This window comes from Myotis nattereri, assembly GCF_964212035.1.
Source record: "Myotis nattereri genome assembly, chromosome: 5".
Taxonomy (NCBI): domain Eukaryota; kingdom Metazoa; phylum Chordata; class Mammalia; order Chiroptera; family Vespertilionidae; genus Myotis; species Myotis nattereri.
This window is the reverse complement of record NC_138080.1, coordinates 25457468-25472782: the sequence shown is the minus strand read 5'-3', so window position 1 is coordinate 25472782 and position 15315 is coordinate 25457468. Positions and strand designations below refer to the sequence as shown.

The 15315-nt window shown below is 50.1% G+C and overlaps 1 protein-coding gene across 1 annotated transcript in view; it reads left to right on the top strand.

The window, feature by feature from the left end:
* Positions 1-15315, top strand: part of LDLR (low density lipoprotein receptor) — a gene marked incomplete at its 5' end in the record, with an annotated part of 40352 nt that overhangs the window by 19423 nt on the left and 5614 nt on the right. The window contains 10 exons of the mRNA XM_081091854.1: positions 3343-3465; positions 5430-5549; positions 6118-6243; positions 7956-8127; positions 8205-8429; positions 9823-9941; positions 10264-10403; positions 11639-11780; positions 11888-12040; positions 14909-15007. Of these exons, the coding sequence (XP_080947980.1) occupies positions 3343-3465; positions 5430-5549; positions 6118-6243; positions 7956-8127; positions 8205-8429; positions 9823-9941; positions 10264-10403; positions 11639-11780; positions 11888-12040; positions 14909-15007 (1419 nt within the window). The remainder of the gene's footprint in view (positions 1-3342; positions 3466-5429; positions 5550-6117; positions 6244-7955; positions 8128-8204; positions 8430-9822; positions 9942-10263; positions 10404-11638; positions 11781-11887; positions 12041-14908; positions 15008-15315) is intronic.

Below are 15315 nucleotides of genomic sequence, written 5' to 3'. Positions count from 1 at the left end.
CTCTAACGATATCAACTGAACTACTCAGCCAGGGCCAGGATACTGCTTGCTACATTTTTCTTATGGCCCTGGCCAATGTGTTCAGTGGTGAGAGTGTAGCCCACACACCAAAGGGTCTCGGGTTCAGTTCCCGGTCAAGGGCAGGTGCCTGGGTTGCAGATTCGTTTCCAGGCCGGAGGATTAAAAAAAAAGAAAGTATTATGTTATTTAGTGAATAAAGAGTTAAAGTTTGATAATGCACTACCGTTTTAAAAATTGTGGTAAAGTACCTACAACATAAAATTTACCATTTTAACGATTTTTTAAAAGGAAGTCCTTCAAGCAAGACTTATTTTTATTTTATTTTATTTTAAAATATATTTTTATTTATTTCAGAGAGGAAGGAAGAGGGAGAGAGAGACAGAAACATCAAGGATGAGAGATAATCATTGATCGGCTGCCTCCTACATGCCCCACACTGGGAATCGGATCAAGCCTACAACCCAGGCATGTGTCCTTGATTGGAATCGAACCTGGGACCCTTCAATCCACAGGTTGACACTCTATCCACTGAACCAAACCAGCTAGGGCTGGGCTAAAACTTTTAATATATATATATATATATAAAAGGCTAAGAGACCGACTGTACGTCTGTCCAACCGTCCGACTGGCCAGTACATATGACGCGCACTGGCAATTTAAAAATAAACGTTGACTTGCACATGCACGATACATATAAAGCTCTGGCTGGCGCCAAAATGCACGAGTGTATTTTGATCTGTCATTGTTGATTGTGAATTTGGTGGGAGTTTTTTTGTTTGTTTTTTTCGTTCAGAATACACAAATGTGTTTTTATTGATAAGAATGTTTTTTTTTTTGTTTGTTTGTTTTAAATATATTTTATTGATTTTTTACAGAGAGGAAGGGAGAGAGATAGAGAGTTAGAAACATCGATGGGAGAGAAACATCGATCAGCTGCCTCCTGCACATCTCCCACTGGGGAGGTGCCCGCAACCCAGGTACATGCCCTTGACCGGAATCGAACCTGGGACCTTTCAGTCCGCAAGCCGACGCTCTATCCACTGAGCCAAACCGGTTTTGGCATAAAGAATGTTTTTTACATTATTGCTAACTTAACCAAAAATTTTTGGTTGTTTTTAATGGTACTAGATTTATTATCAAAAGATTGCAACCTAATATAATCAACGCTGAAGTATTAACAGGATCTGTGGCAGGAGAGGTTGTTCTGATTCCAAGAATTGAATTCGTCCCCATCTGACACTGGCCTCCCATTTAAATTAATTTGAAGACAGTTTCCCTTGATGCCAGCATTTGTGATGACTATTAATAAATCACAAGAACAAACTCTAGACAGAGTAGGCATGTTCCTACCTGCACCCGTTTTCACACATGGTCAGTTATAGGTTGCTTTCTCTCGTGTTCGATGAGCAGGTGACGTTAAAGTTAAAGTTGTAAATACTTCATCACAAGGGAAACTAGTCAAGCACTCTGAAAGTGTTTTTACTCTTAATGTGGTGTACAGGGAGATATTAGAATAAGTTTAATCAATTTATCAGTCATTATTTTATTTTTTAAAAATATATTTTATTGATTTTTTATGGAGAGGAAGGAAGAGGGATAGAGAGTTAGAAACATCGATGAGAGAGAAACATCGATCAGCTGCCTCCTGCACACCCCCTACTGGGGATGTACCCACAACCAAGGTACATGCACTTGACCGGAATCGAACCTGGGACCTTTCAGTCCGCAGGCCAATGCTCTATCCACTGAGCCAAATTGGTTAGGGCAGTCATTTTTATCAATGTTTTTTTATGTCATGTTTTTGTTGTTATATCATATTGTTATTGTTTATTTATTAATCAATTTATATATTATTTTCATATACATTTTACTAATTTTCTTTCATCTCCAACACTTCTATTATAGAGAAAGGGCGAATAGTGATCTTAAAATATTTCTTCTAATTAATTTCCTTTCAATGTGCACAATCCATGCACCAGGCCACTAGTATTTAAATAAATAAGCAGTGGGTAGATTTGCCCATCTTTCCTAGTTTGCCCAATCCTGCTCTTGGTGACATTCTAATTCTGTTTTTTTGTTTGTTTGTTTTTTACTTAAAAAAAAATTTTTTTTATTGATTTCAGAGAGGAAGGAAGAGGGAGAGAGAGATAGAAACATCCATGATGAGAAAGAATCGTGGATTGGCTGCCTCATGCAAGTCCCCCACTGGGGATTGAGCCCACAACCCGGACATGTGCCCTTGACCAGAATCGAACCTGGGACCTTTCAGTTTGCAGGTCGATGCTCTATCCACTGAGCCAAACCGGCTAGGGGGACATTCTAATTCTTTTTTTTTTTTTTAAATATATTTTTATTGATTTCAGAGAGAAAGGGAGAGGGAGAGAGAGAGAGAAATATCAATGATGAGAGAGAATCATTGATCGGCTGCCTCCTGCACACCCTCTACTAGGGATGGAGCCCGCAACCTGGGCATGTGCTCTTGGCCAGAATCGAACCTGGGACCCTTCAGTCCACAGGCTGACGCTCTATCCACTGAGCCAAACCGGCCAGGGCGACATTCTAATTCTTTTTTTTTTTTAATATATTTTTTATTGATTTTTTATAGAGAGGAAAGGAGAGAGATAGTCAGAAACATCAATGAGAGAGAAACATTGACCAGCTGCCTCCTGCACACCTCCCAATGGGGATGTGCCCGCAACCAAGGTACATGCCCTTGACCGGAATCGAACCTGGGACCTTTCAGTCCACAGGCCGACGCTCTATCCACTGAGCCAAACCGGTCTTGGCTTTTAACTTTTTTTTTTTTCTAATTCTTAAACTGGGTTTATGAGTGTTCAATAGTTAGTAGGTTTTATTACTGAATACATTTGCATAAAATCTTGTACAAATTATTATATTACCAGAGGCCTGGTGCACAAAAGTTCGTGCACTTGGGGGATCCCTCAGCCCGGCCTGCACCCTCTCGCAGTCTGAGGGCCCTCTGGGGGGCCCTAAGCTGCAGTCTGGCCTCCCTCTGGAGGAGGCAACTGGAGGACAGATAGGGGGACAGCGCCGACCTGGTGAGCAGCTGGCCCCGCCCTCCCATCACCCCTCCGCCACCGGTCACCACCACCCCCTGATCACCGTCCCCTCCCTCTGCCTGCAGGCACCCGCCTTGGCTGGCCTGGCACTGCCCGCTCGCTGGCCCCGCCCCCCGCCAACCGGTTGTTCCTCCATTGGGTTGTTTTGCATACTGTATTACGCTTTTATTATATAGGATTAAAAAGTACTAAACAGGGTCCTGCAGCTCAGAGCACTGACTCTCTTCTTTGGCTCCCATAGTGACTCTGTGCGAGGGCCCCAACAAGTTCAAGTGCCACAGTGGCGAATGCATCACCATGGACAAAGTGTGCAACTCGGTCCGGGACTGCCGGGACTGGTCAGATGAGCCCCTCAAGGAGTGTGGTGAGCCTTGGGGGGCAGGCAGCTCTCGGAGCTCGTGGGGAGCTGGAAGCGGGACCCAGACACGGGCACTGTGGGGCTGCAGGGCTCAACCCACCCATGCCCCCAAGGGCTTTGGCTCTGGGGCCAGACAGATGGGGGGTCTTGGGGAAAGTGGCTTTGCTCCAAGTCTCAGGTTTCACAACTGTAGGATGGGACCGTAGTTGCTCACACATCCTTGGACTGCTGGGGACTGGCCGGTGGGATACTTGTAAAGTTTCAGCCATGTTCTGTCACCCATAGCTGTGTGAATGTCTGGATGTTTCCAGTGCTATAGTCTCTTTCGCAACCAGGCAACTAGGCCATTTTAGCAGAAAAGCAGCCACATGAATGCATTTGCACACACATGAATGTGTGTGGCTAAGTTACAAGAAAACTTTATTATGGACACTGAAATTTGAATTTCATAGACCTTTTATGTGGTGTGAAATATTTTTATTTTGATTAATTTTTGAGAGCACATTTATTAACATTGCAGGTGAACCTCATAACTTCACTTGATCTTAGCCTAAAAGCCGAGAAGCAATTGGGATCTCTGCACTGGGCACAGGGAAACAAGGAAGGGTTCAGAGTAGAAGAAGGCACAGGAGGAGCGTAGGGGGGCTGCTTTGGCTCTAGAAATGTTACAGGAAAGACGTGAGCCGAGGCAGGGCTACCTGAGCTCCCTGGGAGTCAGAGAAAAGGGGCCTTGGAGACAGGTTCAGGGGGTCACCCTGGTGCGCATTGCTCCCCTGAGAGCAAGTCTCGTGCGGACCCTTAGAGGTTATGAGATGCCACCTGTTGGGAAAGAGGGAGGAGGGAAAGGCATGGGTGTGCTCCTGGGAGGGAGACCACACCAATTCTTATTTTTCTTTTTAACTATTTAAAAATTTGGAATTGTTCTTAATTGTTGGCCTGTTTAAGAACAGGTGGGATGCAGGCTTTGTTGTTAAGAGCTAGCGCGTGGATTCTGGAGCCAAACACCCTAGGTTCGAGCCCAGCAGTGTGATCTTGGGCAAGTCATTTAACTTGGACATGCCTCAGTTTCCCCAGCTAGCTTTAGGGTTATTGGGAGGACTAAATGAGTTAATATATAGGGGTTGGCAAAAGTAGCTTTACAGTTGTGAGTTCACCAATTCTTGTATTATTTATTAATTATTGTATCATTTTCTATACGAACAACTGTAAACCTACTTTGTCCACTTCTGTATGTAACTGTAGTATGTGGTTTACAGTTTTAATCAATAAAAATTTTTTTAAATTGTGGTTGAAGAAAGCAATAAGATTTATCATAACCATTTTTTAATATGTTTTAATTGACTTTAGAGAGAGGAAGGGAGAGGGAGGTAGAAATATCAATGATGAGAATCATTGATCGCCTGTCTCCTGCATGCCCCTACTGGGGATCGAGCCCACAACCCTGGCATGTACCCTGATCAGGAATCAAACTGTGACCTCCTAGTTCATGGGTTGATGCTCAACCACTGAGCCACACCAGCCAGGCTATCATAGCCATTTTTAAGTGTACAAATCCGTATCATTAAGCAGGTTCACATTGTTGTACCGCCATCACCACTGTTTATCTCCCGGACTTTCTCATCTTCCCAAACTGAAACTCTGCTCCCAAACTCTAACCGCGCCCCCTCCCCATGGCACCCACCATTCTTCTCTTTGTCTCTGTGAATTTGACTCCTCCAAGAACCTCATATAGGTGGGATCATACAGGATTGGTCCTTTTGTGGGTGGCTTATGTCACTCAGCACAGTGTCCTCCAGGCCCATCTGTGACATTGCACGTGACAATGGTATTTTACGTCCTCTTAGGGGTCGTGGCACCTCACTGGGCTCACATTGGTTGGGGTGATTGTGATACAGATAGTGAAATAGAGAGGGGGGCTGGGGAGGGGGCTGGAGGCCTGAGTGTGACCGTCTGTTCCCCGCCCGGCGCAGAGACCAACGAGTGCCTGACCAACAAGGGTGGCTGCTCCCACCTCTGCAAAGACCTCAAGATCGGCTACGAGTGCTTGTGTCCTGAGGGCTTCCGGCTGGCGGACCAGCGAAGATGCGAAGGTGATTCCCAAGTGGGGTGGGCTCGGGGCCTCCCCAGCCCTTTCCTCTGAGACGGTGGCCAAACCCTCTGTGCCTTGGTTTCCCATCTGTTTTGTGGGCAGTCCCCACTCACAGGGCTGTTAGGGGGATTTAACAAGATGCCATAGGCATGGGGAGTCCAGCATAGGCCTAGCCCGTGGGGCACACTTGGTTCTTGCTTTGGGATTCGTCATTTTAAAAATGAGACCTGGCTGGGTAGCTTTGTTAGAGCATCGTGCCCATATGCCAAGGTTGCAGGTTCTATCCTCAGGCACGTGCCTTTGATCAGGATTCGAATCCACTACCCTTTGGTGTGAGGGCTGATGGTCTAACCACTGAGCATACTGGCCAGGGCATTGGAGATGATTCCTTGTTGTTTTTAAGATTTTATCTCTGAACCTCATAGTTACTGAGACGCCTGCCCTGGAGATCTTCCCCAGAGGAGATGGCTGTCCCCCATTTACCATTATGGGGCACAGCTTCGTGTTGGGGCCCATCACTCTACCTGCGGGGAAGATGCCCAAACCTCTTTCTCTGTCCCAACTCATAGATATCGACGAGTGTGAGGACCCCGACACCTGCAGCCAGCTCTGTGTGAACTCCGTGGGCAGCTACCAGTGCAAGTGTGAAGAGGGCTTCCGGCTGGACCCCTTCACCAAGGCCTGCAAGGCTGTGGGTGAGTGTCCCGAGGCGCCCAAGGGGCCTGGCCTGGCCGCTCCCAAGGCAAACGGGTGGGGAGTTGCATCATCTGAATGTTGCGTCATCTGAACTTCTGTGGACAGGGCGTTTGCTCCCGGGACCTCTGGCCGGTAACGGAGCACGTGCAGATGGACTCGGGCTTGCTGGAACGCTGCCCTCACGTGTCTGGCTTCTCAGCAGACACAGCTCAACCCCTGGGGGGTGGTTTTCAGCCCACAGGCCCCACCGGAGACTTCCGGGGGCAAGAGGTAGAAAGCCATGGTCCCAAACAGCCTGCACCTCCTCCAGCTCTTATGAGCTAAAGGCACCTGCACACAAAAAAACCCACAAAAAAAAATACATTTAAAAGAGACCAAAATATAGTAGCTCATGATGAAACAGAATAGTAGAAATAGTTGTTTTTTTCCTCCCTGAACTTCAGGTTAGAACTGCAAGCCCGCACTAATTATTAGAGTCATCTGCACACGAGCCATGCTTTTGGAGGCGTAATTGTTGTGGCAGATTATCGCCCAGAAGGTCGGCCAGACAGTCTTCGTTTTGCCTCATGTTCTGCTCGTGCAGTGTGGTTCCAGCGAGGGTCCGTTTTGCAGAAATATTTTAGAGCTTGTTCTGTTTCCCCGAGAACCTCTTAGGCTTCCATCCCTTCCCCACTGTTGTCGGCCTCCTGTCCTCCCTCTGCCACATCCCCATGCATGTTCCGGTTCTGGAGAAAATTGGGGGGTGAATTCCTGAAATCCTCCAGGATTTGAGATTTTACTCTCCTTCCAATGTGTAGGGTCAGTATCTGTACAGATGCCACCCCAGGGGCAGGGATATTCTGGGTGAGGTCAGCTGTAGAAGTGGCCAGCTTGTTGGAGCCTATCAGCGTCATGGTTACAGCACAGCCCCCAGAGTCAGAGAGACCCGGGTTCAAATCCTGCCTCTGTCGCTCACTAGCTGTGTGACCTGGGGCAGGACCCTTTCCCTCTCTGGGCCTCAGCCCCTTTATCTGTAAAAAGGGTTGACAACAGCACCTGCCTTATAGGAGTGTGAGAATCAGTGAGGGAAAACTGAAGAAAAGCACTGAGAATCCCCTGCTCTAAGGAGTCACTCTGTACAAAGGAACTTAGCATTTCTTCATCCTCCTGTTCTAAGATGTAGAGTGCTGGGGCCCGGTGTTCTAAAATGTAGCTTTTATTATTACGCACCTGTGGCGAGGCCAACAGATCGGGAGGTGGCTGCCCTCGAACAGCTAGTTTGTTTCTCACAGATCCCACGGGCAGGCACCAGGGAGTAGAGGGAGCGGGGAACTGGGGCAGGAGCCTTTGTCGCGGTTTCCTCGGGAAGGGTAGCCGGGCTTAGGACTGGCTGGAAGAATTTCCGTGGGCTCTGGGGTGTAGGGACTGTCCCTGGTTGGTTCCATGGCAGGGCACGGTGGCCGGAGTGTGAGGAGGTGAAGGAGGTGGTGGGTGTGGGCCGTTAGTTTGCATTTGAGGCGAGTGGGTGACTGTGCTGAGGAACCGTGAGGCCTGGGAGGGGCCGTCCCTCCGGCATCTGCAAGGCCCAGAGTCGGGGCGTCAGAACCGCGTGGTTCATACACCAGGGAGGCGCGCCCACCCCGTGTCCTGGGCGTCTCCTCTGGCTCAGCCAGGCCCGGAAACAGGTCGGGGGGCCCTCCCGCTCCCCTGAGCGCCCTCCGTGCCTCCACAGACACCATCGCCTACCTCTTCTTCACCAACCGCCACGAGGTGAGGAAGATGACGCTGGACCGCAGCGAATACGCCAGCCTCGTCCCCAACCTGAAGAACGCGGTCGCCCTGGACGTGGAAGTGCACGCCAGCAGAGTCTACTGGTCCGACTTGTCCCAGAGGAAGATCTACAGGTGAGCCTCAGCCCACGCCCGCCCGCCCTGCGTGAAACCATGGCCTCGGGCACTGACTCCTCCTCCGCCCTCCTCAGCACCCAGATCCACAGAGAGTCCAACTCCTCCTACGACACCATCATCGACAAGGGCCTGCAGGCCCCCGACGGGCTGGCCGTGGACTGGATCCACGGCAACCTCTACTGGACGGACTCCATGCTGGGCACTGTCTCTGTGGCCGACACCAAGGGCGTGAAGAGAAAGACCCTCTTCAAGGAGAAAGGCTCCAAGCCGAGGGCCATTGTGGTGGATCCCCGTCACGGGTGGGTATTCCCAAAGCTGAGGGGTACGGAGCGTGAAGAACCAGCTAGGACTCATGGGGGGAGGTCTGTGCCCGAAGTAGACTCGACTGGGGGGGCTGGGCTGGAAAGGGGGGCCTTTCCCACATGCCCTTGGGGCTGTGGGCTCCGTCCCTCTGACGCCCGCTGTGCCGCCTGTGGTGCAGGCAGATCCTGAAAAGTCCTGGCCTGTGGAATAGAATCCACAACCAGACATTCATACTGACTAACCTGGTGTTAGGAATTAATCCTTATTTGAAATTAGAAAATAAAAATCGATTTAGTCTTTTGTGCCAGGACAGGATTGGAGAAAAGTAAAACTGCGCAGGCCCAACGTTAATCGTTGGACAGGCCTTTCCAGGACGTGACAGGGAGCGAAGGTCACCCCCTGGGTGGCCCCAGGCTGGTGTCCGCAGGGCTCGTGGCTGACGCAGCAGCTCTAGGGCCCACAGGGACAGGAGGGAAGCATGACCGGTCTGTACCTGCCCGACCACGTCTGCCACCGCAGCATGCCACGTGGGGGAGCTCACAGTTCTGGTGGGGCACTGCCAGCCCCGAGGGGCAGATGCAATCAGAGGTCAGGGAGCATTTGGCTGTGAGCGTGGCGATGGGATAGACCCCGTGGTGCAGATGGGCCCGGCAGGCCTGGGTCCCCCGAATGGGCCAGGATTTATTTAGCTGCTATTCAAGTCAGCACATGAAATTTAGAATTTAAAAATAAAACCCCTTTTTATCCTACCACTCGCAAAGTAGCACTGCTTTATTGCAGTGATCTGGAACCAAACCTTACATATCCCTGAGGTATGCCTATATATATGTTGGAAAAGCAAAACAATAAAAATTTAAAATTGCAAAAAGATGAAAAAATTATAAAACCCTCAGAAAGTAGTGTTTAGAGTGCAGATTCCTGGGCCGCAGCCCTGACACTGGAATCAGAACCTCCCTTTTACTTGAAGGTTCTAAAATCCTGCCCGGTCTTGCCAGATGGCAGGCCTTGGGGTAGGGCAGGGAAGGCTGGGAGCAGAGGAACCAAGCTGAGGTCTCCCCAGGGCCTGTGTGGGACCCTGGCCTGGCTGCCTCAGGATGTTTTTCCATTGGTTTTTGGAGAGAGTGGAAGAGAGAGGGAAAGACAGAGAGAAATATTGATGTGAGAGAAATATATCAATTGGTTGCCTCCTGCACGTGCCCTGACCAGGGCCCTGGCTGGGGAGGAGCCTGCAACCACGGTCTGTGCTCTTGACCAGAATCGAACCTGGGACCCTTGGGTCTGCAGGCCGACGCTCTCTCCACTGAGCCAAACCGGATAGGGCTCTTCAGTGTTGGCTGGGAGCCACCCTGGCCAACGTCTGAGTGTCTGTTCTCACTGTTCTCCCTCCAGCTTCATGTACTGGACGGATTGGGGGACCCCTGCCAAGATCAAGAAGGGGGGCCTGAATGGCGTGGACATTCACTCCCTGGTGACAGAGGACATCCAGTGGCCCAATGGCATCACCCTGGGTATGTTCGAGGGGCTGTGGTCCCCGGGGCTGAGCACAGTCTAGAGGAGAGAGGGGAGTGGCCAGGCCGCCCCCGCACACACCATGCAGCTCCCCGAGTTGTTTATCACCCTGTTTATCACCCGCCACTAAACCGCCCCCACCCCGCACCCCCACCCCAGCCTCTGGCTCAGGCTCCCACACGGCAGGGGTGGTCAGAGCTGCTTTCCTGGGCACACCTCTGCTGGGTCCTTCGGGGGATCCTTCCTGCAGCAGAGTGAGCAGGCCCAGAGGCCCCTCTGGCATCAGCATGTGACCTCTCCTTGTCCACCTGTGGGTTCTAGATCTTTCCAGCGACCGCCTCTACTGGGTCGACTCTAAGCTCCACTCCATCTCCAGCATCGACCTCACTGGGGGGCACCGGAAGACAATTTTGGAGGACAAGAAGAGGCTGGCGCACCCCTTCTCCTTGGCCATCTTTGAGGTGGGGGCTGGGAGCACATGGGTGCTCCTCTGGGGTTTGAGGGAGATCCCAGCCAAGTGTTTACTGAGGCGTGAGTGCTCATACCAACAGGTCAGGTGACATTGTCCAGTTCAGTGGTTCTCAACCTTCTGGGCCTTTAAATACAGTTCCTCATGTTGTGACCCCAACCATAAAATTTTCATTGCTACTTCATAACTGTAATGTTGCTACTGTTATGAATCGTCATGTAAATATCTGATTTGCAGGATGGTCTTAGGTGACCCCTGTGAAAGGGTCGTTTGACCGCCAAAGGGGTCGCGACCCACAGGTTGAGAACCGCTGGTCTAGTTCATTCAAGCCGAGACTAACTCAGAAAACTGCCCTCCACTATGAAGAGGGCTGAGACCTCTTCAACCGCTGTTTCCGTGTTATTGTCGCCAAAAGAATCCTCAAAGGCCTGAAGCAGCAGCTCTCACACCGAGGCCATTTGCTGTCCAGAGCACTTGGGAATGCCCGGGGCTTGGGCGAGGGCTGCCGTGCATCCAGGGGGGAGGCCGGGATGCTGCTAGACAGCCTGCAGGAGGAGCTGGCACGAAGGGCTGTTGGCCCCCATAGCACCCCGGTGGGGGATTCTGCTCTAAAGAAATGGAGTTCTATTGGTAGACCCTGATTCATAATAGCCAAGAGGTGAAAGCAACGGGTGTCTGTCTGGGGTGAATGGATAAGCACCATGTGGTCCCCCCATACGGTGGAATATCATTCAGCCTTAACACGGAAGGGAATGGTGACACCTGCTACGATATGGACGAACCTGGAGGACACCGTGCTGAGTGAAATAAGCCAGTCACAGAGGACGAATATTGTCCGGCTCCACTCGCAGGAGGTCCCTAAGGAGTCAGATTCAGAGAGACAGGAAGTAGATGGGGAGCCAGGGGCTGCGTGTTTAATGAATTAAGTGTTTAAAGAATTTCCGTCTGGGAAGATGAGAAAGTCTGGAGGTGGATAGTGGTGATGTCTGCAGAACACAGTGAATGTATTTAATGCCATGGAACTGGACACAAAAAACGATTAAGATAGTATATTTCACGTCATGTGTATTTGACCGCAATTAACCTTTATTTTCGAAAGAATAAATGATGCTGCCACCTAGAACTGCTTCTTCCCAGAAAACCTCCGCGGTTCGGGGGCTGGGAAGGCAGTGGTCCGCCCATCCCAGTGGTTAATGGGGTCTGTCATCTTCCTCACTGCCCCTGCAGGATAAAGTATTTTGGACGGATATCATCAACGAAGCCATTTACAGTGCCAACCGCCATACGGGGTCCGACATTAGTCTGATGGCGGAAAACCTGTTGTCCCCGGAGGACATTGTCCTTTCCCACCGCCTCACACAGCCAAAAGGTGAAGGCAGGGCGCTCCCCCTGCCCCGCTTCCCTGGTAGAGCTCTGGAGTTTTCTAGAATTTTCTGACCTCATTCTTGCCCTGACTCCCTGCCTTTTCCACCTCAGGGACAAACTGGTGTGAGACAACTTTCTACTCCTACGGCGGCTGCCAGTACCTGTGTCTCCCGGCCCCACAGATCAATTCCTACTCACCCAAGTTCACCTGTGCCTGCCCCGATGGCATGTTGCTGGCCGAGGACAGGAGGAGGTGCCGCCCAGGTAGGGGACGCCAGCCTGCCTGGCACAAGTTCTGCTTCTGCCACCCTCTCGGCTCAGCCTGAGCTTCTCTTTCCCCATCTGTCAAATGGGAGAGCGAGGCCCCTGGAGGCCGTTGTAAGGACTCCTTAGCTGGGGGAACCGTAGTCTGCCTTTCTTAAATATTGGGCATACCAGCACTGCGCTGGGCACTTAGACTCAGTTTACCTTTGATGTCTAGTCCACTCTTTCCCAGCGCTGTCGTGGGCTATGCCTATATGCATATAAGTTCCCTGCTTACTCTCCCCCCCCCAACCCCATCCCCACCCCCACCCTCACCCCCACCCACGCCTTCCCTCTGAGATTCATCAGTCTGTTCCATGCTTCTGTCTCTGCATCTATTTTGTCCATCAGTTCATTTTGTTCATTAGATTCCACACAGGAGTGAGATCATGTGATACTTGACTTTCTCCCACTGGCTTATTTTGCTTAGCATAATACTCTCCAGGTCCAGGAGGTAACTGATTTTATTTATTTTATTTTTTAAATCACTTTTATTTATTTATTTTTTAATCTTTTTTTAAAAAAATATATTTTATTGATTTTTTACAGAGAGGAAGGGAGAGAGATAGAGAGTTAGAAACATCGATGAGAGAGAAACATCGATCAGCCGCCTCCTGCACATCTCCCACTGGGGATGTGCCCGCAACCCAGGCACATGCCCTTGACCGGAATCAAACCTAGGACCCTTCAGTCCGCAGGCCGACGCTCTATCCACTGAGCCAAACCGGTTTCGGCTTTTTTTAAAAAAAAATCTTTATTGTTGAAAGTATTACATATGTCACCTTTTTTCCACCATCGACCCCCTCCAGCCTGCCCCTGCCCCCGACTCCCCACCCAGGCCGTCACCACCCCATGGGTTATGCATACAGCATATGCATACAGGTCTTTGGCTAATTAGGGGAGGTGGCTGATTTTAGAGCCATGTCCCTTTTCAATGTCTTTTTATGTTGCTAAAACAATTGATGATTTCATTTCAAACACTAGTATTTTTCTGAAGTCTTTTGGTACGTCCACTCTTGCCTCCCTTAACAGTCCAGTGTTAGGAAGTTTACCCACCAGCTTCATATACTTGAATTTTCCCCAAAGTTTATAGGTTAGTTATTTTGAGGAGGAGGAGATCTCTTTTATATTTAGGAATTTAAAAAAACACTGTGGACTTTCATATATGATTCTGAGCTTTCATTTAAAAGGAAACAAAACGGCCGAAACCGGTTTGGCTCAGTGGATAGAGCGTCGGCCTGCGGACTGAAGGGTCCCGGGTTCGATTCCGGTCAAGGGCATGTACCTGGGTTGCGGGCATATCCCCAGTGGGGGATGTGCAGGAGGCAGCTGATCGATGTTTCTCTCTCATCGATGTTTCTAACTCTCTCTCTCCCTTCCTCTCTGTAAAAAATCAATAAAATATATTTAAAAAAAAAAATAAAAGGAAACAAAACGAACTTGTTTCCTTTTGCTACTGCCATAAATATTTTTGTTCCTTCATTTCAGTTCGGAACCCCGGTTCTTACTACATTTCAGCTTGTCCTTTGAGTTCCTGTGAACACATGTTGCTATTGTGTGGTTGGTTGTTTCATTTTATTTCTCTTTTTCTGCATATCTTGATTATTTTATCTTACATTGAAATTTTTTAAACTTTCACAGAAAAATCGGGGCACGTTTTGCTCACAGTCGCTCTCCAGTCCTTGACCAGACCTGTCCGTCCCGGCGGGTAGGAGGGAGGGGTAGAGGGGCCTTCGGCAGCATCAGAAATTCTTCCTCAAGTGCAAGCTCGTGCTCAGGGCTGGCGGCCCCGAGACGCAGGCCCCTGAGAATGGCAGCTGGGCTCTGTCCCTCAGGAACTAGCTGGAAACTGACGATATATTGTAGCCTTAGATGCCAGGACAGTAACCTTCCATTACTTCACGTGCGCTCTCGGCCGCACAGGCCAGCGTCCCTGCGCCCGTCGTGCTTCCTTGTCCACAGCAAGCAGCGTGGAGGAGACTGCCGCCTTCCTCCCATCTCCTTTTTTTCTCCTTTCTTCTTTCTGCAGAGTTGGGGTCATTCGTCCTGTCTTCCCAGTATTGCCCTTCTTCATGATATTCATTGTTTTGCCCTTATATCCAGACACTTCGAAAGAAAAAGGCCTTCAGATTAGATTCAAGGCTTATGCAGGGCACACATCTCAAGGCCTCTCATGAGACTGCAGTCAAGCACTCAGCCAGGGCTGCAGGCAGGTGAAGGTTCGCCTGCTTCGAAGATTGCTTACGCGGTAGCTGTTGCAGCAGGACTCAGCTCCATGCTGGTTACTTTCCCACTGCGGGGCCTGTCCACAGGGCTGCTCCCAGTGACATGGTGGGAGGTATGGAATGTTATGATTCCCTTCGCCTCCCACCCCCAACGTTCAGATGTTGAAAGTATATTGTTGAGGCCTGGCCAGGGAGCTCAGTTGGTTAGGGCATCATCCGGATATGGCAAGTTTGCGGGTTTAAAACCCAAACATACAAGAATCAACCAATGAATGCCTAAATAAGTGGAACAACAAATCTCTCTCAAAAAAACACACACACAAAAACCCCACAAACAAAGCTATAGAAAGTGTATTGTTGAAATAGAATCTGCCCTTTTCAATTCTCATCCTCAGAGAAAGCCTCGATTTGGAGCTAGTGTCCATAGCACTGCAATCCCCTCTCTGAAAGCAGACATCGGTTGCTTGTATTTTCACTGCTTTTGTTTCCGGTTATTTCTCTGTGGCCGCTGGGCTCACAGGCACGCGCTGCTGTGAGCAGCAGAGCTTTCAGAGCGCTCCTCGGCCACAGGGCACTCAGGAAATGCTTAATCTTTCAAACACAGAACCTGTAGTGACCACCCGGGGACCCAACATGACTCGCTCCACTGTGACCACTCCTGAGCTCACCACCGCCAAGATGGTGACGAAGCCCCCCCCGCAAGGTAAAGGCCGGGACCACCCTGGGCCCCGGCTCATCCCGATGAGCATCTAGATGGGCTCGTTCGGAGGCCAGAGCATCTCGATGAAGAGCTAGAGAGTGGAGTTAGTTTGGCCTCCTTTGCTGACTCTCTGACATAGCCTGTGTATCTCTGAAGCCTCAGTTTCCCTACCTATAACCAAGGCTGGTAACAGTGCCCACCCACCTCCTGGTAATAGTGGGGATCCCATGGGCAAGCTCATGTGAAGAGCCTGAGCTCATGGTGGCTGCTGATCCCAGAGTCCGCCAGGCACACGAGCCCAGGAGTGTGAA